This window comes from Ambystoma mexicanum, chromosome 4q (assembly GCF_040938575.1).
Source record: "Ambystoma mexicanum isolate Mex_15411 chromosome 4q, UKY_AmexF1_1, whole genome shotgun sequence".
Classification (NCBI taxonomy): Eukaryota; Metazoa; Chordata; class Amphibia; order Caudata; family Ambystomatidae; genus Ambystoma; species Ambystoma mexicanum.
Window position 1 is genome coordinate 251,858,128 of NC_090928.1, and position 24,014 is coordinate 251,882,141.

General features: G+C 50.0%; 1 protein-coding gene across 3 annotated transcripts in view; it reads left to right on the plus strand.

The window, feature by feature from the left end:
- Positions 1-24,014, plus strand: part of ATL2 (atlastin GTPase 2) — an 822,570-nt gene that overhangs the window by 493,553 nt on the left and 305,003 nt on the right. For all 3 annotated transcript variants that reach the window (XM_069607814.1, XM_069607813.1, XM_069607815.1), the window contains one exon: positions 332-388. In XM_069607814.1, coding sequence (XP_069463915.1) covers positions 332-388 — 57 coding nt within the window. The remainder of the gene's footprint in view (positions 1-331; positions 389-24,014) is intronic.

Here is a 24,014-nt window from a genome sequence, read left to right on the forward strand (position 1 = left end):
CAAAATGCGCACTTCATTGGGAAATTAATTCACTCTTCACAAATGAGAAAAGATGTGCTGTGCAAATGTGGGGAAGCTAGCATTCATTCCTGTGGGAGGGTGGTGACTGTAATGCGTGTTTACTAATATGCAACGTTTCCCTTTTTACCTCGTTAAGGCTTTGGGCTGGAAAGGGGTGGTTGGGGAGGGAATAGATATTTGTAGATAAAAACATAGGATACAGTGGGTCACTTTCAAATGTGCTGAACAGTTGCCAATTCCTTGTGCTATTAATTAACAATCTTATTTGATATATTTATAGTGTAAATTGTTTGTTGGTTTGCCTTAATAGTTGTTCACGGAATATGGGCGACTGGCCATGGAGGAAATCTACCAAAAGCCATTTCAGGTAAGACCTTTTACTTTCGATCATTTTGTAATTACCATCTCAAACGTTTTGTTGTTTTTACTTATTGTTGGGCCTCTCAAAGCAGGACACATTCCCACATGTTTTCAGGTTGGTCTTAATACATGGAGGAGAAGCCCTGTACTGGATAAACGTATGGCCCTACCTACAATGATTTTAAGTGTTCTGTTATGACACTGGAAATTCCTCAATGTTCCTATCGGGAGAGCTTTGTTTTGGCAATTTCCTGACGTTGGCGGGTGCTTACTACAAAGGATGAACTAATTTGCTTTTTATGTTGAACTTTTGCTTGACCTCTTTGCTGATGTTGCCCTGCAGCAGATGAAACTTGGACATTTAGAATGTCTAGACCTAGTTCTTTGGTGAAAAAGGCTCGTTTGTCTTGCTCCTATCCCCCACCACAGATTGCGATGCTTAGTGTTAAGTGATTTAAAGCACTGGGACCAGCTATTCAGTATCTAAAGGAGCATGCAGGACGCAGACATCATTTGTCAAAGTTGGACTACTCCAGTATGGATCCTCAAGATAAATGCGCTTTTGAAATCTTCATTTTCCTTTTTAATTCACTGGATTATTTTGTTGTGACAATTGGCCTTTCAGTATATGATGTCCAAGGTCAAAAACTACTACTGGCAAGAGAGCCCAAACGTTGCTTTTTCCTGTATGGCAAAACTGCATTTACCTCAGAAAAATCTTAATCTGTGTTTCTCAGGGTTATTGTGACCCTCACTAGTTGTGTGGCCTTCACTGATGGTAGGTGAAAGACTGTTAACCATATGTAACGGTCTGAAACATCTGCTGGTTCCCTGAAGGAATAAATGGGGGGGGGGGGGTCGATGATATTGCCGAATATAGTAATTGCTTCGGCCTGCCTTGGAAGGGCAAGGCCTGCATACCCGAGATCAAATCTAGTTGGAAAATGGAATGTCTTGACTACGGTCTAATCCATATCTTGACTGAAATCTCAGGCCAGTTTGCTTCCCCCTCAGCCTTTATGGGACTACCCAATGTTTTTATGAATACACCTCTGTGATGGGAAGCAGAGTGTGCTCTCCATGCCCAACTTTCCTGTTTAACCTGGATGTTTGTTTCCTTTGTCAATGTCAAACCACGGAACCTAGAGCGGGCATTCTGCCAGGCTATCCTGGAATCAAAAAGCTGAAATGAACCATGAGCAAGCCCTGCTTTCACATCCGTCAATACCTTTCTTACTGCAAAGCTCTGCCATTGTTGGAGGACACCAGATCTCCGAGGTGATCAGATGAACCAGTGCTTGTGGGCTCCCAGCCTGGCAGGCTGTTTTGCAACAGGTTTCCAGTGTGCCTCGCTATTCTTCCCTGTGTGCACCAGACTGTAAGGCACATCATCAACATGAGTGCAGGTAACGGGGCATTGTTGGCCAGTCCTCACAAAAGCCAAGCAGTATCAAAGAACCTTGAAAGAATTGCCTGTCGAGTCTGCCTTACCTGAGCTCCAACTGCTGGGGATTGACTTCAAACCGCACAGATGCACTGTACACTAGTTTAATCAGTCATTTCTTCAGCGCAGCACTTTCTCCAGTGGGCCTTGAGACTTTCCTGCAGAACCTCACAGTTGCCATTGAACCAGTCACTACCTAGCTGTATAGTGCAACCATTACTTTTGACAGTTGATTTAACAATGTTTTTACAGCCAGTGTACCTGACCAACCATTATTGCATAACTACAACCCACCATTATAAATATATTACATTTTTGTATTGATGGCCAGGATGTGAAGTCTGAGACAGTGCTTGGGTATGGTGCATTTTAAAGTCACAAATCCCTTTCAGTTTTGGACTGTTCAAGGTTTTTTCTTTGTTAGGCCTAGGGCCGTCCATCTCCTCTGTAACCTGAGTATCCATAGCTCCCCCAACCCTTGTTGGCGGTTCCAAATGTTGACACCCTCCCCTGTCTAATCACTGTAATTTTACTACGAATGGGGCCCTAAATGCTAGCTATCTGAACTGCCTCAAGGAATCTCCACTCTTCGATGTTGCTGCTGTGATCCACCAGGCCACTCCTCCAATTATGACAGTATTCCTTTGAGTTCTGCAGAAGTGTTGATCTGGTGCCTCCAAGAGTTTTGTAATCACCGACGTATTGTCCATCTTCAACAATATACAAATGTTTATTCTTTACACTACACTTATCTCCAAGGAACATGCTAGCCGCTCCAAGCAGTTGATGTACAGCTGATTCCATCGCCACTTCTGGACAGATGCAAAGGTAGCTCTCCCATTCTACACATCCATATGTTGCACCCACCTATATAGCTTCACTTTTTGCTTTAAAAAGCAAAACCTGCTTTGACTAGATCTGTTTAAATGGCCCGCAGTGCTCGAGAATGCAACAGTCCAGGAAAGATTGCTTGAATCAAAGATGCTAGCAAATCTATTGCTCTGGCGAAGTCTTGGCGAGAAGGAATCCTTTCAGAGGAAGGAATGAATCTCTTTGCTATTGCAGATATTTTTCAGTGGCAACTTTAGTCTCAACCTTGTCTATGGTGAAACCCCGAGAAATCCTAGGTTCTGGTGGAGGGTGATCACAAGCCGCGCTTTCTGTGACCAGGTACTCGATCTAGTGACAGGAAAATCATGTTCAAATACACGATTATCCAGATTCCTTGCTCTAACTCAGCACAGCCACTACCAGCTTTATCAATTTCGCTAAATACGAAGGTGGGGGCAGAAAGCCGAATCTCAGGATGGTTAACTCTCAAAACTGGCCTGCCTTTTGAAACTGAAGTGTTGATGAGGGTGATTTGGAATGTAAGTAAACGTCCTGAAGATTCAGACTTGTCAATCATTACACCGGCAGAAGAAAATACATAGCGTATGAAGTCCCTCAATTTTGAAATGCTGATCGATTATCCACCTGAGCTCCTGCACATTGATTAATGGCCTTCCTGTTGCTTTTCTGTATACCAGTAAGATTGCTTACCCATGCCCCTGGGATGAGGAATGTTTGCACTAATGCACTTGTGTGCTAATTTCATAATCTGACATGATTGCCTGCTCTGCTGAGGAAAATTGCGTTAAAGGGGAGGCCTAGACTGGATCAGGTTGTGGATCAGTTCTAAAATTACCCCTTACTGTATCTTCCACTCAAGCATCAATAGATCACCTATTCCAATCTGGCACTTTCAATGATGTACGGCTGCCTACTACTGGTGCTGTGTTTTTTAAACCACCTACCTCATGAAACTCTTTCCTACAGCCTCTGCTTAGTGTTTCTCCCCCTCCGGCGAGAAAGTTCTCGTCTCTACTCTTGCCTTTACTGGTCAGGACTGGTTCAAAAGTAAAAAGTTTGGTAGTCATTTGAATATGGAAGCGATTGAAATCCTTCCTAACAGAGAAGTGGGGAATGGGACCGGGGGGTGGGGTGGAGGTAGAGGAGTGTGACAGTCTGTGGGGGTATCTTCGAAAAGAAAAGACCTCCGCGCTGGGCTTAGCAATAGATTGGAGTAACACGGAGCTGGGTGGCATGGTCACCATATTTGACCCAGATTCCATATCTGCAGCAGAGGCTGTCCTGACATTAATTAGCTTATTGCTGTGAATTTGGTTTCCTTCTTGTCATCAAACTTCATTTAATCAACCATAAAAGTACATATAATAAAACCAGTAAGTTCCTGGTTAAAAACAGCAAATTAAAAAAAAAACCTATGAAATCAGATACAAATATTCGCTTTGAAGTGCTTTACAAAGTTGGGAGTTACTTTGGGCTAATTAGTAAATCAAGTTAAATGCGAACACACAATACTCCTATGTCCCGTCCCCTTTCCTCCATACTTTTGGAACATTTCGTCCATCAGGACAAGACCGGAGCACTTTTGAAGCATCAAATAACTGTCCTCTTATTTTTATGCTGGGCGGTCGGGGTTGGACGCACTTGCATCGTAGGGAATTTTCTTTTTTGTTCCCTTGTCCTTTATCTTCCTGCTCCGGATCCACGGTCGTCTTTCCTCTATCTATGCCAGAGCGTCTGGGATTCGTGTCCTGTTCTTCGTGCGAACGTTTCGCGAGGGCGTATTCCCTATTCTGTCTGGAGAGCCTAGGCCTGGAACATCGGTGGGACGCTTCCTTCTGCTGCGACTCCCTGTCGGTGGGCACTCCAGCGTAGGCTCGTCAGGTGGGAGGAGGTGGTCCAACAGATTCCTCCATATTTACAGCAGTTCATCGATGAAAAGAGGAAGTGTCCTCTAAGTTCCTTCCTTTTTTAGGGCACTCCGGCCAGGGGGGGAACTCCTTCCCGGGTCTTATGGTTCCATGAGTGGGCCAAGTGGCTCTGGTACCAGGGGTATCCCTGAGGTGTCCCAAAAGGGATCTAACCTGGATTCCGCAGTTTGCTCTGAGGCCCCCTTGTCAAGCGGCTGTCGGGACCGATGGTTATCGGAGGGTCACCATCTGGGGGCTAAAGCAAAGCCCAACATTTCTGGGGCTGTTTTGACTGGGGTTATTCCTGAGGTTTCCAAGTCGAAATAAACGTACTGAGCCTAGTATTCTGTACAGTGACTAAAAGTACCGGGGGTATCCCCAAGGATCCCCAATTAGGGGCTATGATTAAAACCGGCAAGATCGAGGGGCCTCCGGCTACAGGGTGTGACCCTAAGCCTTCCCATAAACAATCTTGTGGTTGAACCGATCCTGCTGAGGGGGCAAAGGCGCCAAGTCTTCTGCCGAGGTTCCCTGTTACAAGGCTAAAATGGATTCAAAAAAGCCCCTGAAATCCCTGTGGTGACACTGGCCTCACTGAAACCTGACACACAGATCGCCTCAGGCAAAGACAAAATGGCAGTTCAACCCATGCGTTCTGAGGTGGCCATTTTGACTAGCTTTCACACCAACGTTCTCAACGGCTGGTGCAGAGGGGCCTATTTTTGGGGTGAGCAGTATTTTCCAACAGAATGTGGATATTGGTATACTCCTACGTCCTGTCCCCTTTCCGCCATACTTGTGGGACATCTCTCCGTCCTGTGGGACAGGACCGGAGCACTTTGTAAAAAGCATCCAAATTTTTCCAAAAATGTGTCCCTCTTTCCTGCGCAGGGCCCGACACGCGGCCGGACACGCAGCTGTAACCCCGCCCACCTTGACTCCGCCCCGCGCATCGCCCCTCAGTCCTTTTCTCCGCTCGATCGGGGCCGGACGCACTTGCATCCTCGGAAGATTTTCTTCCCTGTTTTCCTCTCTGGCTCTCGCTAGCGTTAGTCTTCTAGTCTGTCTTTTAAATTAGACTTTCCAGACTGTTCTTCATGTCATCGTCGCTTCGCGAGGGCGGATCCCCATCCTCTTTGGTTAGTGTTTGGGTCCGGAACACCATTGGGACTCCTGTTTTTACTGTGACTCACTTTCGGTCCGGGCTCTTCAACGTCGGTTGGAACGGTGGGAGGAGGTGTTCCGACGCACTCCTCCATCTCATTTTCAGGCGTTCATCGATGAGAAGAAGAAACGCCCGGTAAGTTCTTTACTTTTCAGGGCACCCCGGCCGGGGGGGATACCTTCCCGGGTTCCTCTAGCCGGGAGGGGCGTTGATCGCTCTGTCACCGGAGTTCGCCCTGAGGTGCCTGTCGGGCCTAATAATTCTACCAGAGTTTTCTCTGAGGGTCTCCGTAAGGGGCCTGTGTACACCGGAGTAACTTCCCAGGCCCCTCCTGTGGGGGCTGTGTGTAGACCCAGTTCTGCTGAGTCACAGGGTACCGGAGCTTGCTCTGAGGCCTCTTTCGGCTTCCCTCAAAAACAAAACCGGGGTGCGCCCCAAGGTCTTGGCTGGGCTTGTGTTTACCGAACAGATGTTCGAGGCCCGTACCGATAAGGCTATTACCGGGCCTAGGCCTGAGATCCCTCGTACAGAGGCTAAGACTACCAACAGTTCTGAGGGGCCGGACAGGGCCCTGTTGGTGAAAGCGGTTTCTTACCATTTCCGCTCTTGTGGCGATACCAGATCTGTTGAGGGGGCAAAGAAGCAAGGTTCTTCTTTTACCGGCAGTGCCGAGGTCCTTCCTTCGAAGGCTCAGTTGGCGGTTGGTATGTCGCAGAAACATTCCAAGCCTCATAGTACCAGCTCTGCCGAGGTTCGTTATGTTAAGGCTAAAATTAAGACCCCTGATCCATCGACGGGGACCCCTGCCTCACCTTCTCACGTGCCGCAGTTCCCCTCAGATGAAGACAAAATGGCGGCCATTCCCGCCACGACCACGGCAGCCATTTTAGGTACTACCCCTACAACTACGCCATTGGCCTCTGGTGTAGGGTTCGGTCCTTTGGGTGAACCTAAGGTCACTTGCCGGTATCCTTACCGGCCCGTTTATGATTGGAACGCCCGGATGCCTCTTCCGCACAATGTTTCGATGCCTGCAGGGGCGGCCCCTTTGATTTATGTGGATACGTCGGCAGAGGGCCCGGCGTGGCACCCTTCTCCGTTACGTCCCTGGATTTGTCCACCTCATGAGAGGCCTCCTCAGGTTCCGACGCAATCTCCTGAGGACGCTTTTTTCGGTAAATTTCAAGCGCTTATGCGCACCGACCCCATGAGGGAGTATTTCAAAGGGCTTTTTAAGGAAATTTGTCCACCAACGCCCCCGGCTGCACCCGTTCCTCTGGTGGTTTCGCCGGCGCCTCCTTTGCCCATGGTGCCTGCACATGCTCTTCCGCCTTTGCCACCGTTGTCCCGAGTGGACAAGGCAGTGCCTGACACGGTTCAGCAGGATCCTGACCTGTCAGATGACCCTCAAGGCGAGCAGGACAACTAGGACCTTCTCCGCTCTGTTAGAGCTTTTCATGACCGGGTACTGGACATGATGAATTTCTTAGATGTCCCAGTTCCCGAGGCACCTGCTCCACAGGAGGGCATGCTTTCTGGGGCGTTCACCCTGTCTACTTTGGAGCCTACTGGCCTTTTCCTGCAGAAGGATGTTTTGGCCGAGGTCCGTAGAGTCTGGTAGAAGCCACACTCAGGACTTTTTGTCAATAAAAAGATTGACGCGAGGTACAGGCTGCATTCTTCGGAGGAAGTGGCCTAGTCTTGTCCGCCTCCCTCCTCCACAGTTGTGGCTGCGGCCACGTTGCAGTCCAGACCTGCAGCATCCTCTTCCGCGACGACTACTCAGGTCTTGGGAAAGGAGGACAAGCTCCTGGACTCCCTAGGGAGGAAAATCTTTGCCAATTCGGCCTTGCAGCTCAGGCAGGCCAATGCCGAATTGATTTTGGCGGGAGCTAACATGCGGATGTGGAAAGGTCTGTCAGAGATTGAGGAGCACATTCTGGTCGAGAAGTTGGAAGATTTCAGACGTGGCCTTTCCGATGACAGGGTCTTGGCCCATGATGATCTGGAGGCTGCGGCTCATCACGTAGACACCTCGGCTCGGGGCATGATGTTCGGGGTTGATACCCCGAGGCAAGCGTGGTTGCATGCCACTAAGTTTTCGAAGGAAGTGCAAGACAAAGTATTGGACCTTCCATTCGATGGTAAGGAACTTTTTCATTCTTCTACTGATGTAGAGCTCACCAAAACCAATGATAGCACTCAGACGGCTAAATCGTTCTCTGTTCTGGTTAAAGCTCCTTTCAAACCTCAGACTTATCGCAGAGTCGACCTGGTTTCAGGGGCTTCCTCGACCGCAAATCGCACAGAGTGGATACTCCTGCGGGGAATAACCACCGTAGACAACAGCGTACGTGGTATTTCTCCCGCTCCTCAGCCTCCTCATCAGGTTCAGGTGGCACCGCCACCGATAAACCTGCCAAATGAGGTTTTTCCGTGCTTGCACGAGACCCCGGTGGGAGGACGCATTGCGTCTCATTGGGAGGCGTGGCAGACCATCACAGAAGACAGATGGGTCTTATCAGTCGCTCGGGTGGGCTTCCGCTTACCTTTACCCCCTACCCCACCCCTCAACCCTCCTTTTCAGCTGTCGGGCTCACCCTCCCTCAAGGCCGAGGTTCAGAAACTTCTGCTCCTCAGAGCTGTGGAACCCATTCCCCTTGGGGAGCGAGGGGAGGGCTTCTACTCCCGGCTGTTTACAGTGCCCAAACCCAACCAGGCTGGCCTGCGCACCATCCTAGACCTTTCCCAGTTCAATCTTTCCTTACCCCAAGAGAAATTCAAGATGATCACGGCCAGATTCGCTCCTCGTTGCAGGCGGGCGATTGGCTCAGCGTGGTGGACCTTCAGGATGCGTACATGCATATCCTGATTGGGCTCCACACAGGAGGTACCTCCGTTTCTCTTTGGGAGAGGAGCACTTCCAGTTTCGGGTGCTTCCTTTTGGCCTCAGCTCGGCGCCGCATGTCTTCACGAAGATGTCGGTGATTGCGGCCTATCTTCGTCTTCAGGGTATCCATGTGTATCCTTATTTGGACGATTGGCTTTTACGCAGCCCTTGTCTGCTGGCGGCAGCGGGCAACCTCCAGTCTCTCCTTCAGCTCCTGTTCCATCTTGGGCTGTCGGTGAACTGGCGGAAATCCTCCATGATGGTCTCAGGACCTGATTTTTCTGGGTTTTCGTTGGAACACGATCGACTGCAGAGTATACCTGACCGGGGACAGAATGGCGTATCTGTTGGCCACGTGTCAGATGTTTGCGCAGTCGGAGAGTATGTCGGCCTGGTGGTTCCAGAGGCTTCTGGGCCTCATGGCCTCGTGTGTGCTGGCTCTTCCTCGTCTCAAAATGAGACGGACCCAGATGGCCCTTCGGAATTCATGGACCCAGACTCCTTGCGGATAATGATTCCGGATTCCATGAGTGGACCTGGACTGGTGGTCATCTCTCAGCAATCTGTCTGCGGGCGTGGGGTTTCAGGACCCGGTCCCTATGGTGACGATCATGACGGACTCCTCCCTCCTCGGGTGGGGTGCGACGATAGATCTCCTTCAGGTCTCGGGCATCTGGTCGCCTCAGGACAAGCTCCTGCACATAAATCATTTGGAGCTTCTGGCGATTTTCTTGGCGCTCGGGGCGTTCAGACCAGTCATTGTCAACAAAGTGGTCCGCATAAGAACGGACAATGTGGTGTCAATGTATTACATCAACAAGCAGGGGGAACGAAGTCCCCCCCCCCCCCCTTCGTGGACCTTTCAATCCAGATTTGGGAGTGGGCCGTGCTTCATGGTGTCTGGCTGCTTGCAGTGCACATCCCGGGCCAGCTGAATGTCACAGCATATGCCCTCAGCCGGCGGACAGTGGTCAGCTACGAGTGGGAGTTGAAGGCCGAGGTCCTCTCAGGGATTTTCTCGCGCTGGGGCACATCGCAGGTGGACCTCTTCGCAGCGAACAAGAAGCGTCCTCTGTATGCCTCCAGAGGGGGGCTGGGAGCCTCCTCTCTGGGGGATGCCCTAGAGATTCCATGGCACAACATGAGAGCTTACGCCTTCCCGCCTCTGCCTCTAGTTTACCGGGCAATTTGGAAGTTGAAGAACTCGGTGAACTGTTCTCTTCTACTGATAGCCCCGTGGTGGCCGGCCAGGTTTTGGTTCTCAGAACTCCAACACCTGTCGGTTTATCCGCCGATCAGGTTACCGGTAACTCCCAATCTTCTCCACCAGGGGGAGCAGCAGCTGTGGCACCCCTCCCCACAATCGCTCAGCTTGGCGGCCTGGTGCCGGAGTTCAGGTCTTTAGAGCATCTGAATTTGTCTGCGGATAACATGCGTATTATCCAGGCAGCCAGAAAACCCTCGACCAGATCTCAGTACAAGAGTAAATGGCTCAGGTTCTGTCATTGGTGTCTAGAGAAGAAATTGGATCCGGGGGGGGGGGGGGGCACGGTTGACACGGTGTTGTCCTTCGTGTCCTCCCTAGCAGAGTCAGGGGTTCATGTTCTGTCATGCAGGACTTACCTTTCAGCGGTCTCTGCTTATCTTTCTACGGATCAGTGTTCGTATTCTCTGACTAACCCAGTGGTAAAGAGGCATTTCGCTGGTTTAACACACCTTTACCCTCCAGTTCGTAATCCGCACCTGCCATGGGACCTGAATCTTGTCCTGACGGTGCTGTGCCATAAACCCTTTTAGCCAATGGCTACTGTGGACCTCAAGTACTTGTCTTGGAAAGTGTCCTTTTTGGTCGCCGTCACATCGGCAAGGAGGGTGAGTGAGCTCCAGGCATTGTCAGTGGAGCATCCTTTCTTGGTCTTTCACAAGGACAAGGGGTAGTCCTTCAAACTAATCCAGCTTTTCTGCCGAAGATAGTGACCGAATTCCATTTGAATCAATCGATCTCCCTACCGGTCTTTTTTCCGAACCCCGCCTCTGAGGCGGAGAGGGTTCTACACTGTCTTGATGTCCGAAGAGCTCTTAAGTTCTACCTAGATAGGACTTCCGAGCTTAGAAGTTCTTCAACTTTTTGTGACTTTCGGCAACCCTCAAGGCAAGCACGCGTCTAAGGCAACTATTTCTAGGTGGATTGCCGCCTGCATCATGGAGTCTTTCACTGTCCAAAAGCTGAAACCTCCTAAAGGTATTCATGCACACCTGGTGCGGGGCAAGGCAGCTGCGGTTGCTTTTCAGGAGTATGTTCCCTGGGAGTCCATCGCTAGGGCAGCTACTTGGGCCTCTCCATCTGCTTTCTGTAAGCATTACTGCCTCGAAATGAGTTCTAGAGCTGATGGTCAGTCTGTGCTGAAGAACCTTTTTCAGTAAGGGGTATTTCCATCCACCCGTAGTTCCTGTAAGGAGTGCTTGGCAATCTCCCACAAGTATGGAGGAAGGTGGACGGGACGTAGGAGTATTACCAGGTTACTCACCGTAGTGACCACCTTACTCCTAGTCCATAGTCCCCTTTCCTCCATACGCCCGCCCGCCGTCCCCTCTAATAAGGTTCCTCTGTATTGGTAATGGGTCTCTGACCTGGCAAAGAAAAGAACTGAGGGGCGATGCGCAGGGCGGAGCCAAGGTGGGCAGGGTTACGGCCGCATGCCGGGCCCCGCACAGGAAAGAGAGGAAGGACACATTTTGGGAAAAATTGGAATGCTTTTTACAAAGTGCTCCGGTCCCGTCCCACAGGACGGAGAGATGTCCCACAAGTATGGAGGAAAGGGGACTATGGACTAGGAGTAAGGTGGTCACTACGGTGAGTAACCTGGTAAATCCTTTCCGCCCTCCAATGGGTTGGCGTACTTTGTTTCCGCTGACAGTTTTGCATCCTCCCGCCTTCGCTTCCTTAGTTTATGTTCCAGTTGGTGAAGGGCCATCCTAGCAACCAGCCTCTTTACAATCCTGGGCGTGTGCCCTCCAGAGTGGCCTCTACCCACTCCTCTGCCTAGACCTTCCTCTGAGGACGTGTTCTTTGAATTTCAGGCCCTTATACACTCTGACCCAATGAAGGCATTCTTTAAGGATCTATTAAAAGAAATGTATCCTAAGCCTCTCGAGTTGCAGCCTGCTCCTACTACCCTTCAGCAGGTTTTGGTAGTGCTGCCCTCTTCTCTTCCGGAGGGGTCCCCTCCTACACTGCCACCATCTCATACTTTTGCCACTGTTTAAGACACCAGTTGCGCAGACTAGTATGCCCGCGGGGTTGGAGGTACCACCTGCTTTGGATCAGTTTTCTGTTCCCGCCTGACGAGGACTAAGTGGACCAGGATAGCAAAGACACGCCCCACTCTGTCAAAATCTTTCATGACCGTGTTGTGGATATGATGGCATTGCTGGATATTCCATTACCTGAGCCTTTGGCTCCACAAGGTGGTGTACTTTCAGGAGCCTCAACTATTAGGACACAGGAGCGCACAGGCCTTTTCCTTCAGAAGATTGTGCTTGCTGAAGCCTAAAAGCTCTGGGGGAAAACCTCATTCCGGGCAACACACAAATAGGAAAATGTACGCTGTCTAAAAGCTACTCTTCAGAAGACATACCCTTAACGGCATGTCCCCTCATCAACGTTGGTGGCAGCAGCTACGCTTCAGTGTAAACCGTCCTCTACATACTCTACGGCTGCCTCAGGTCCTGTACAAAGAGGACTAAACTTCTTGACGCCATTGGGGGTGGGGGGGGGGGTATTTTCCAATTCTAGTCTTCATCTGTGCCAGGCGAATACCGAAGTCGTCCTTGCAGCGGCAAATCTCATGCTGTAGAAGAAGCTTTCCAAATTTCAGGAATGTGTTCCTCCGGACAGGTTGGAAGATTTTTAAAGAGGGCCTATCCGAGTTCTCGCTCAGGACCTGCTGGCGGTCGCAGCCCATCATGTAGACACTTCTGCTCAGGGCCTTTTGGTTAGACTAGACCTCTCCCGCCAAGCGTGTTTGCATGCTACAAAGTTCTTGAAGGGGGTTCAGGACAAAGTACTTCACCTTCGAAGGGAAGATCAAGAGCTTGTCCACTCCTCCACCGATGAACTAAAAAAAAAACAAAAGCAAGCAAACCGCTATCTTTGTTGGTCTTGCCAAGCCCCCAGCTAAAGCATGCTATATGCAGAGGTAGGGGACCCATACAAGGTAATTCTCGGGTTTCGGAGGGTTCCCGGAGCATCTAGCACACAGGGCAGATGGTTCCTCTTGTGCACCTTGACGTAAGAAGCAAAGGCAAAGTGACTGGTTTTTCTGTCAGTCATCAGCCTCATCCTCTGCAACAGATCTCGCCCCCAATAAATCGGCCAAATTGTTTTCCATCGGTCATACGTCTCCGTTTTGAGGACATGTGTCATGTGCAGGTGTGGCAGACAATCACTGCAGATCAAATGGGACCACAAAGACAGCATTTTCCGCGGAGGTTCCCTATCTGGGGGCTAAGACTAAGCCCAACGCTTCTGGGGCTGCTTCAACCGTGGTGATTCCTGAGGTTTCTCAGTCTGGGATTACACGTACCGAACCTAGTCTTGAGGTTTCTCGTCAAGTTACCATAAGTACCAGGGTAAAACCCAGTGGATCCCCAATCAGGGGCTTTTTCAAAGTCCCACAGGATGGAGCAGCCATTTAGGAGCTCTGGCTACCGGGCGTGACCCTAAGCTTTACCACAATCAATCTTGTGGTCGTACTGGTCCTGCTGAGGGGGCAAAGAAAGGGGGCAAAGGCCCCAAGTCTTCAAGCACCGGCCCTGCCTCACTGAGGGCTAATTCTTCTGCAGAAACCAACTGAAAATTGTTCCAGGCGTTATATAGAATTGGAGTCCCTCCTAGCAGAAAGACAGGGGATGTTACCCCTATGAAAGAGACCAATGGTCTGTAGCGTTTTTCAGTCTTCTCCATGTATGGTATCGACCTATCTGAAAATGATGCCGATGAACAGTTAAACTGTAAACGCATGGGAGAAGCTGCAACAGGCATGGGTGAAGGAATTGGGCAAAAACATCTGTAAAGGAGTGGGATAGCCTGGTGAGAACTGGCACACTCGATGGATTTGAATTTGCGTTTTGCGTCAAAGGATACTGTCGCCTATATTGGACCCCTGCACGGATGGTTTGCTCAAGTATGGCTGATGATTACTCATGCTGGGGGTGTGGCCAAAATGGGGGTACCTTATTACACATGCTATGGGATTGTCCAAGAGTGGTTGGTTTCTGGGATGACATTCTGAGCAGATTGGATTTAATTCTGGCAGTTATATTACCAAGAACGCCATATTCAACAATTCTTGTCAAATACTGGGAGATGTGTAGTAGCACGAGAGTATAGTGGGTGGATTAACAGAGTACTGGTGGCGGCGGCAAAGCAAATAGTCAAAAGTGGAAGGATGGTTGTCAGACTTGCGAACCTGGTCTAATTATGAGACAGTCATGCTAAAAAAAACAGAAGCAAGCGGACTCTTGTTCGGAGTTGTGAACTGTATGGTTGGCGCTAGCATTATTAGGCTAATCGGTGGATATGACGTGTATGGAGAGGGGACTAATAAGGAATTTCTACTTGTCTGTAAATGTTTGTAAAGTGGGTGTTTAGTTACATGTGTAGGATTGTTCTAGTAATATAGCAGTTTAGTTATAGTGGATAATATTAAAATATGTGAATATGGTTATTATAGTAATTGGATAAGTTGATAATTTAAGGGGGGCGTGGCCAACTGCGAGGCAATGCAGACGTGAGTCTCCTCGGCTCCCGCTAACGCCTTATACATCCTAATTTACCGCCTTTCTCTGAGACCGCCAACGCTCCAAAAAGGACGACCTGAAAGCAGAATACCTGCGGCACATGTGGGTGCAATTTGAGCACTGAAGGTGCCGGCTGCACTGAACCCCGACGCTTTGGAGTCTGAGACGCGCGGCGTGAGCTGCGCCCTCGATCCAAGATGGCCGTCAGCTGATCTTTGCGCCAGTGACTGGGGATGTGAGGCTGTGCTGGTGGGAGTTGGAGACATGACTGCAGGGATCGGGAGGTGAGGCCTGGCGGCTGAGACGAGGACCGCCTCCATTGCTTGGTGCCTGGCACCTGGCTGGAGCTGCCCGGACTAGCTGCGGGTGCCCCCGTGCTTGGAAGACGCACACGCGGCCAGGTGAAACGGCTGCGCTGGCCGCAGCGCATAAGGGACGGCACAACCCCTATCAGAGCTGGAACACTGGCGAAGCGATTGTGCCTGCTGCGGCTGCTCTGCCACACAACCGACTGCGTTGGCAGTGACTGCCGACTTCCTGAGACCTACGGCAGGGGTGACCCGTGGTCTCCAGGGAGCTCCGGCCCGCGGAGCACTCCGGGGGCATGAGGAATAGGGCCCGCCCGCTCTGAGGTAGTCCAGGAGGAAGACTGGTGACCCGTGTGGTTTGAGACCGCGCTCCAAGACATCCCGGCACCGGAGGTGTGCCGATCCTGCGGGCGGGGCCCGATACTCCGCTAGGCGAGACTGCAGCGCAGTAGGCGGGCGGCGGATTGGGAGCGAGCCGCCGGCAGCCTCTCCCGATCCGGGGAACTGGAGAGGCGACTAGCTACCTGCACACAAGCATATAACTGCCTACCCGTACACAAGCATATAACTGCCTACCCGTGTAGGGCTGGCAAGAGCCTTGCTGGACAGGACAAATGGGGCCCAGAGGAGAGGTGGGGAACACACGGCAGACTATCTGATACAAGGCACGGACCAGCACAACCCTGTCTTCTGGGGCTCTGGGCGAGGCGGAGATCTGAGGCCCGGGTGAGTCAATCGGATCCACCCCAGACAACAGCGCGTAATATAAACCGGCTGACCTGAAGAGGCCCAAGAAAGGGTAAGAGACCCCATAAGCATCGATGGCGGATACCCCCCACATACCATCTGGGACACTGTTAAACGGTGCAGGGTTGGGTGGGGTACTGAGCTCCTCGGCCGCAACACCCACCAGCTATTCACCTTTACCACGACGGACGCGGCGGGTCCGGCCTTCTACACTGATCTTACCCTCAGAACTCTCTGCCACACAACATCACTGAAGGGGCATCCATGAGCAGTACCCGGAGTAGACTACTGGAAATCAGACATCCGGTGAGGTCGGCGGGTTCAGGATAGGCGAAACATCGGCCAGCACACTTGCGAGCCACGGCCCGGTCCCCGCGGACATCCACGGACCAACAAACTCCTGTGTGCCCCCAGCCCTCGGGTTCCGCGGGTGACCCTCGGGCCTGACATTGCATTAGTTGAGTGGGGTTCGACCTGGGGACTGATCTGTGAGAGCAAAAGGCAGTCACTCTACCATAAGATCACACCTGCGGGGCAGAGTGGCAACCATGGGCAAAGAAAAAAGAAAACCCATCTCGCCAAACAGGATTGAACAATACTGTTCCAGCATCAGACTGCCGACCCCAACCGCAGCTATCTGTAGACACAGAAGCCATACACACACTGTCCCTCAAAGACATCATGGCTGCCATAGCAGACTCACGCTCATCTATGGGGCAGAAGATATACCGAATCAGTCTTGGCGTGTCCTTCCTCAGACATGATCTGCAGAAATTGTCCGTGCGCACTGGGGAAGCGTAGCACCGCATCTCAAATACAGAGGATGGGCTACACAATGTGCAGCAACAACTCCAGGGGGTCTCGGCCAAGCTCAAGACTTTGGAGGCAAGAGTTGAGGAGGGCGAAGGAAGGTCCAGGCGTAACAACATTCGCATACTTGGCATTCCCGAAAAGGAAGAAGGTCCATGCACTGAACTTTTCCTTGAGCAGTTATTAACAGACCTGTTTGACCTGCAATCCTTTTCGAAATTCTCTCTCCATAGAGAGAGCACACCGTATGCCTGCGGGTAGACTTCTCCCCGGCGCCCCTCCACGCACAATGATTGCAAGGTTCTTAAACTATCGAGACCGAGATGCACTTTTACAACTGACGCGGTCCAAGGGCACGATTACCTTCAACGGGTCCAAGCTAGCCTTCTTTCCCGACTACACGCGGGAAGTACAGAGGCAATCCTTTGGAAAACTGAAGACAATTGCAGTCACTTGGTGTCAAATATGGCCTGCTCTTTCCTGCGCAGTTGAAAGTCTACTACAAAGGTACAACGGTCCACTTCGACGACCCTGGTGAGACATGGCGCTGGGCGGAGCAGCACATTGAGGGGGACTGGTCGGCACCCTGAAATACCAAGAAAAAAAACCCTGGACCACCACCGGAGCAGCAAAGAATACTGAACCAACCACCACCACCGGACCTCCCGGCGATATGGGGTGGGGGATGGGGCCCCGCCCTGATACCTGATGAAGGCTCATTTTCCTGCCAACATGCAACTATTTTACGGACAACACAACGGGTCCTCGGCGGCCTACATATGGCATCTCACACCCTCAAGGCGGCAAGCGGGGGATGCTACCCTTGCACTTGGGAGCCAACCACCCCCCAAAAAACTTTTCTTGTTTGAACTACAGTTGGGACTGTTTAAGCTGGCACTCTACCTTTTTTGATTGTCGGCAATGTTGAGGCAACAGGTACTTGAGTTGGGGTGGAGTATGGGGAGGGGGAGGAATGGGCTAGTTGGGGGGTCTCTTGTTCTTTTAGGTCTCATGGGATAGTATGATTCCCGATCAGTTGGGACCACAGCGCACTCGGGCAGCGTTTCAGTCAACAATCCTTTTCTGTTCTACACCACACCGGGGTTGTGCTCTTGCGGGTCATCCGCCCACCCCCCTAACAATCTCACTAGATGACATTTAACCAAACTCCAGTCCCAATGACTGCACGCCCCAGGTCCCTTAGGGTCCTCACCTGGAATGTGAACGGGATGGGTTCTACGATCAAACGATGGTTGATCAAGTAGCTACTTAATAGACACTCGCCCGACGTGGCTCTGCTTACTGAGACACACCTGCCGGGTTCACACTGTAATTTCTTCCACCACACCAACTACAGGGTGGCCTTTCATGCGGGATATACCATGGATCCAGGGGCACTCTTATACACAAGTGTGTCCCGTTTGCCCTGCAGGAATTAGAGCAGGACCCTCGGGTCGGTACGTGTTAATCACGGGGACACTCTTGGGGGAAGCCTTTGGGTTCATTTCGATCTATTCCCCACCCGGGCTGGGCCAAGAACTCCTGGACGGGCTGACCACCCTTATTGGCGAACACCAACCTGATGAGTGGTTTCTGGGTGGCGACTTTAATGATGTCATGTGTACCACAATGGACGGCTCCCTCCTTAGACAACATAATCCTAATGTCCCCACGAGGCTGTCCAACTTTGCATCTACCCTCGGCCTTTGCGACGTGTGGAGGGAACTGCATTTGGGAACCAGAGGTTATTCATTCCATTCCGGGGCCCACGGCTCCCTCTCCAGGCGATTTGTTCTGCACACAGACCTTTTTAGAATACTATCAGCAGAACTGCTCCCCCGAGGAATCTCGGACCACTCACCCTTGGTGGTGGAATCGCGGTTGCGAGGTCATCCCCAAAACCGATCCTTTCCTTTAGGTAGGGGTACACGACAGGGGTGTCCCCTCTTCCCCTCCCCCTTCTCTTCGCCCTCGCAATCGAACCACTGACCTTGTGGCTTCGCCAGAGTGGGGCCTGGAAGGGATTCAGCTGGCCTGAGGGACACGAAGACTGGACTTCCCTGTACGCGGACGACCTGATATATATGGCCGAACCGACTCGAAACTGCCCTGTAGTAACCCAGATCCTCGTGTTACGGGGAGTTCAGCGGGTTGAGAATTAACTTGAAGAAATCCGTACTCTTCCCAGTGCAAGGGGAAGGGCAAGCCAGCCCGCCTGCCCATACCGGATTGAGAGGCAGGGCTTTAGGTACTTGGGAATCTGGATAGCAAATGATCTTACCAAATATGCAATACACAACCTTCAACCAATTATAGATCGGTTTGTCAATGTCCATCACTGGAAGCTTCTCCCTCTGACTCTCATGGGTAAGCCGCACTCTTTAAAAAGATGGCACTTCCAAGGTTCCTCTACGTCTTCCAAAACGCCCCACTCACGATCCCCACCTCCTGAATTTCACCATATAGAAACCCGTCTCAGGGAACTCATCTGGGGAGGAGGCCAATCAGGAATGGCTTTGACCACCTTGCCGAGGTTCATTTGGGAGGGTTTATAGGGGTACCCCGCCTTCAAACCTATCACTGGGCCTCACAATTCGTAGTGGTCAATGACCTGCTACACGGAGACCGGGCACTACCTCACATCAGGGCCGAGGTGGATGCCATGCGAGGCACCGATCCGCTACTTCTACTATACCAGTCCCCACAACGCTCCCTTTTCCCCGACAACTAAGACTCGCACTACCACCATTTGGAAACAGGCACACGTGTTTGTCGGGTGGGGAAACAAAATTACTGCAGCACAGCCCCTATGGCGAAATGGTAACCTAAAGGAAATTGAGAAATTTGAACCATGGCCGCGTTGGGTGAGAGCGGGAATTCTAAAGGTAAAAGATATCCTTAGGGACTGAAAACTAACCTTGTTCGAAGACATGCAGAGCAAATTCCAACTGCCGAATACCGAACGCTATCATTTCATGCAACTGACCCACGCCCTGAGTGCCCACATACCTTCAGGAGACACGATCCCTGACTACACACTGATGGAGCGAAACAAGCTGCCAGCACACATTCCCACCAAATGCACATCCACCCTATATAACGCCATTACTTCCTTTGCTACCCCCGAACTGTCGAGACTAAAGGCCAGTTGGGAAAGGGAAGTGGGGGAGATGGACCTAGAGGACTGGATCCAGGTTCTAATGCAACCGCGTGAGGTGGCCATTTCCTCTAGGCTCAGGATGGTACAACTTAAAATCCTGCACAGTGTACTACCCTAGGACCATGTTACATGGCTGGAAGAGGGCAACGAACTCACATTGTCTCCGGTGTGGAGAGGAAGAAGGACCCACCTTCCATATCCTCTGGACATGCTCCCAGATCTGCATCTTCTGGAATGCTTGCTGTACAGAATAGTCCAGGGCAGTTGCTCGCCCTATTGATCTCGACCCGAGGGTCCTAGTTCTAGGAGTACCAGACGAGTCTGACTCCAATAAATGGGGAAAACTGCTTGTAAACACAGCGGCGGCCCTAAAGAAGCATAATATTGCACAGAAATGGGGAGTACCAGACCCCCCCAAAACGCCCTCCGCCTCCCCCCAGCACTGGATCAGTGGGTATTGGATATGGATTAATGTGCCATGATGGAACACCGGATATATGGCGCAAGGGGCTGTCCAACCAAAGCATCTAAAATATGGGGGAAATGGGAAGAGACTGGGCCGTGATGACCAGGGTCAAGGAGACTGAGGTGCGGATAAAGGGGGATGTGGGCCGGACAAGATCTTGGTGGTCGGTGATATTGATACTGTGTTAATTTCAGATTGGGGAGACTGTCCTAGAGTGATTTTGCTTAGTTTTGTTTTTGCTGCTTTGTTCTGTGGTTTTGATTATGACATGGAAAAAACAATAAAATGTTTTATTTAAAAAAAGTTTATATTTTAAGAATGATGTACTGGGAATGTAATCCACTGGTGTTATGAATGTTTGCATTGTATCTTTGTTTTCTTATTCTTAAAAATTAGTGTATTAAAAAAAAGAAAATGGAGTGACAATGGCCTCACTAAAACCTGTGACGCAGATCAAGTCAGGTAGTGACCAAATGGCGGTTCAGGGTACGTCCTCTGGATCTAGCTATCCAGATTTTTTTTTTGGACAGTCCAACACAATGTCTGGGGCTCCTTCAACCGGGGTTATTCCTGAGGTTTTCCAGTCTAAATGTACCGAGCCTAGTCTCACTTTCCTGTAAAGTGACTAAAAGTACTGAGGCTAATCCCAAGGATCCCCATACAGGGGCTATAATAAAATCCACAGGATTGTAGGGCCCCATTTAGGGGCTGTGGCTTCCAGATGTCATCCTAAGCTTTACCACAAATCTTGTGGTTGTACTGGTGCGGCTGAGGGGGCAAAGGAGGGCAAGGGCCCAAAGTCCTCAAGCACTGGCCCTACCGATGTTCCCTCACTGAGGGCTAGTTCTGCTGAAACTAAAGGGGCTGAAAAGCGCCCCAGGTCTGCAATTCCCTCTGAGGGCTAAAATTGCAAAAATGGCAGTTCAACCCACACGGTCATAATGCAGGAGGCACGTAAGCCTTGTACAAAAGTAAATGGCTTTCTGTTGACTGTCTAGTATTTTATATCGGACCTTCCAGCCTCTGGCATCCACGTCTTATCTTGCACAACATCTCTCAGCCATTGCAGCTTAGCTTTCTACAGATAATTGCTCTTTTTCTGACACATCCAGTAATCGAGAGGCATTTCGCAGGCTTTCTGCCAGTCAGGCCTCCTCACCAGAAATTGGATTGAAATGTGGTCCTTACCGCTTTGTCACAAGCCATTTTAACCAATGGCTACTACAGAGCAGAGTGGCCTTCTTGATTACAGTAACATCTGCGAGAACAATACGCGAGTTTCAAGCTCTGTCGAACACCCGTTCTTGACCTTTCACAAGGATAAGGTTGTGCTTTGCACACATCCATCTTTCCTTCCAAAAATAGTCTAAGTTCCACATAAATCAGTTCATATCCCTACTTGTTTTCTTTCTGAACCCAGTTTCGGATGCAGCAAGGAGTCTACATAACCTGGATGTTAGAAGAGCTCTAAAGTTTTACCTTGACAGAACAAGCTAACTTAGAAGCTCCTCACAACTGTTACTTTTGGGGACCCAAAGGGGGAAACCGGCTTTGAAAGCTGCTCTCCTGCTGGATCGCTTCATGCATCTCAGAGGTTTATACAATTCAAGGCCTTCAGCCCCCAAGGGGCATCCATGCACATTTGTTCCATGGTACAGCGGCTGCTGTTGCCTTCCAGAATGTTCCTTGGGAGTTCATAGCCACGGCTGCTACATGTGCTTCTCCCTCTGCTTTCTATAGGCACTATTGTATTGGCCTGAGCTCCCCGACTGATGCCCAGTTTAGCCAGGCAGTTCTTAAGAACCTGTTAAATTAAGGGAAATTTCCATCTTCCCGTTTCTTTGGTCAGTGCTCGGGAATCTCCCAAAAGTATGGACTAAAGGGGACGGGAAAGAGTAGAAGGTACTCACCATAGTGACTACTTTACTCCTAGTCCAGTCTCCTCTCCTCCATAATACGCCTGTCTGCTGTCCCCTCTAAAAGGTAGTTAAGAGTTATAAGGCGAGAACCCTCTTTTTTTTTTTCTCCCCCCCCCCCCCCCCCAAACGGGGGAGCCTGAGAATAGATGGAGAATACAAAGAACATTCGCGGCTACCCCTTCCTTCAATGCACAGGTAGTGCTGGAAAGCCTACAGAAGGCTAGGGGCTATTTGGACTAGCCATACATGATCACACTTATAGAATGGAAAAACACTGGTAAAACAATGTTTTCTAAATCGAAAAGATCCTAAAATCACAATAGAAAGTGGATCGTTATCCACTGTACATAAACCATGCATCTCAATACATAGTGTAGTTAGTAACAGTGTTATATGTACTGTATAACGGCACATTTAGAAATGTGCTGTTATTGTACAGTACATAAAATAACGCTCTGTTACTAACTACACTATGTATTGAGTTGCATGGTTTATGTACAGTGGATAACGATCTCCACTTTCTTCAGTGATTTTGTTTTTCGATTTGGAATACATTTTTACCAGTGTTTTTCCCTTCTGTAAGTGTGATCATATATGGCTAGTACAAATAGCCCCTAGCCTTTCCAGCACTACCTTTGCGTTGAAGGGAGGGGTAGCTGTGGCTGTTTACCTCTAAAAGGTATCCTCCATTTTGCTAATGGTCCTTCGACTTTGGCCATAGAAAAGGACTGAAGAGTGATGTGCGGGCAGAGCTCAGGAAGGCGTGGCTAGTCACGTGTGGTGGCCCCACATAAGGACAGTTTATTTTTGATGCTTCAAAAGTGCTCCGGTCTTGTCCCGATGGACGGAATGTCCCAAAAGTATGGAGGAAAAGGTGACTATGGACTAGGAGTAAGGTAGTCCCTACGGTGAGTATCGTTATTGTTGAACACGTGTCGAAGAATATGGTTTTTAAAGATTGACTAAATCCATTTCATCAGATCCTATAGGGGAACAGAAGGAGTCAAAGGTTTGCAACCTCCTCTGTGCGCAGGTTAGCAAAATCTGTTAGATCAGATTCATTGGAAAGACGGAGGAGAGTCCAAGACTTGCAGCCTCTTCTGTGCTCAGGCTCTGCACCCTAAGTAGCCAAGCTTTGTGAATATAATGTGCTGTAGCATGCACAATATGTAGATCTGCGCGCTGGCTCAAAAGAGTTCAGCACCATCAGTTAGACCCCCAGACTCTCTACAATGGCAACAAATAGATTTTTCTCAATTTACTGCAAAACAAGAAATGCAAAACTGTTTCATTATCCTCCTTGCACAGAGGGCACATACTAGTGTTGACGGGTAACCAACTTTGGGTAATACAAGCCAAGGGGAGAATCCCCAAGCGAAAGCACAAGGATTTTTCATAAACTGGATGAATATAGTCTAGGTATAACTTAAAGCCATGTTGATGCGCCTGATCGAGAAATCCGGAGCCAAGTTTCAAACGAGAGGCAGCGACCAACAAAGTATTGCTGACCCTCTGCCTGATCTTAGCCCTAATACTCTTATCAAAGCGGGCCTAACGACACTGGGATAGTTCCACAGGTCTGACAGGTCAAGGTCCCGTAGTGTATTCCGAACGTGGGACGTCCATGAAAGACTATCACCCACCATGTCTTGGAGATGTTGTACTGCCTTCCGATATCTTTCATGCCGCATCTCTTTCAGTCTGGCCCAAAAGAGGGGCTGGTCTAGCTTGAATTTGGACAGCAACTGACAGTGCCAAGCTCCAAGAAAAGCAAGGCCCTAGGGCTGCTAACAGGAAGATACAATAGTTTCTTCAGGAAGATGTGTTTAGAAGTGCAAATCTTATGGTTATTACTGTACCCCCACAGTTCTGAGCCATACAAGGCAGCCGGGATAGATTGCTTATGGAACAGGCCCAAAGCGGGAGAAATTGCAGCCCTCCCATGTTTAGTGTGTGACGCCAGGATGGCACCCCCAACTTCTTTGTGTCCGATTTGGGCCATCCAACCTCCAGATTCCTCGAATCTCAGGCCTTAATCATAAAAATCGACCTTTTACTACAGGGAACCCTCCACATTGACCTTAAGTGATAGTTTTCTCTAATTGGAGTCTAAAAACCATCACTTTTGATTTTTCAATGTTCAAACTGAGATTCAACTCCTTA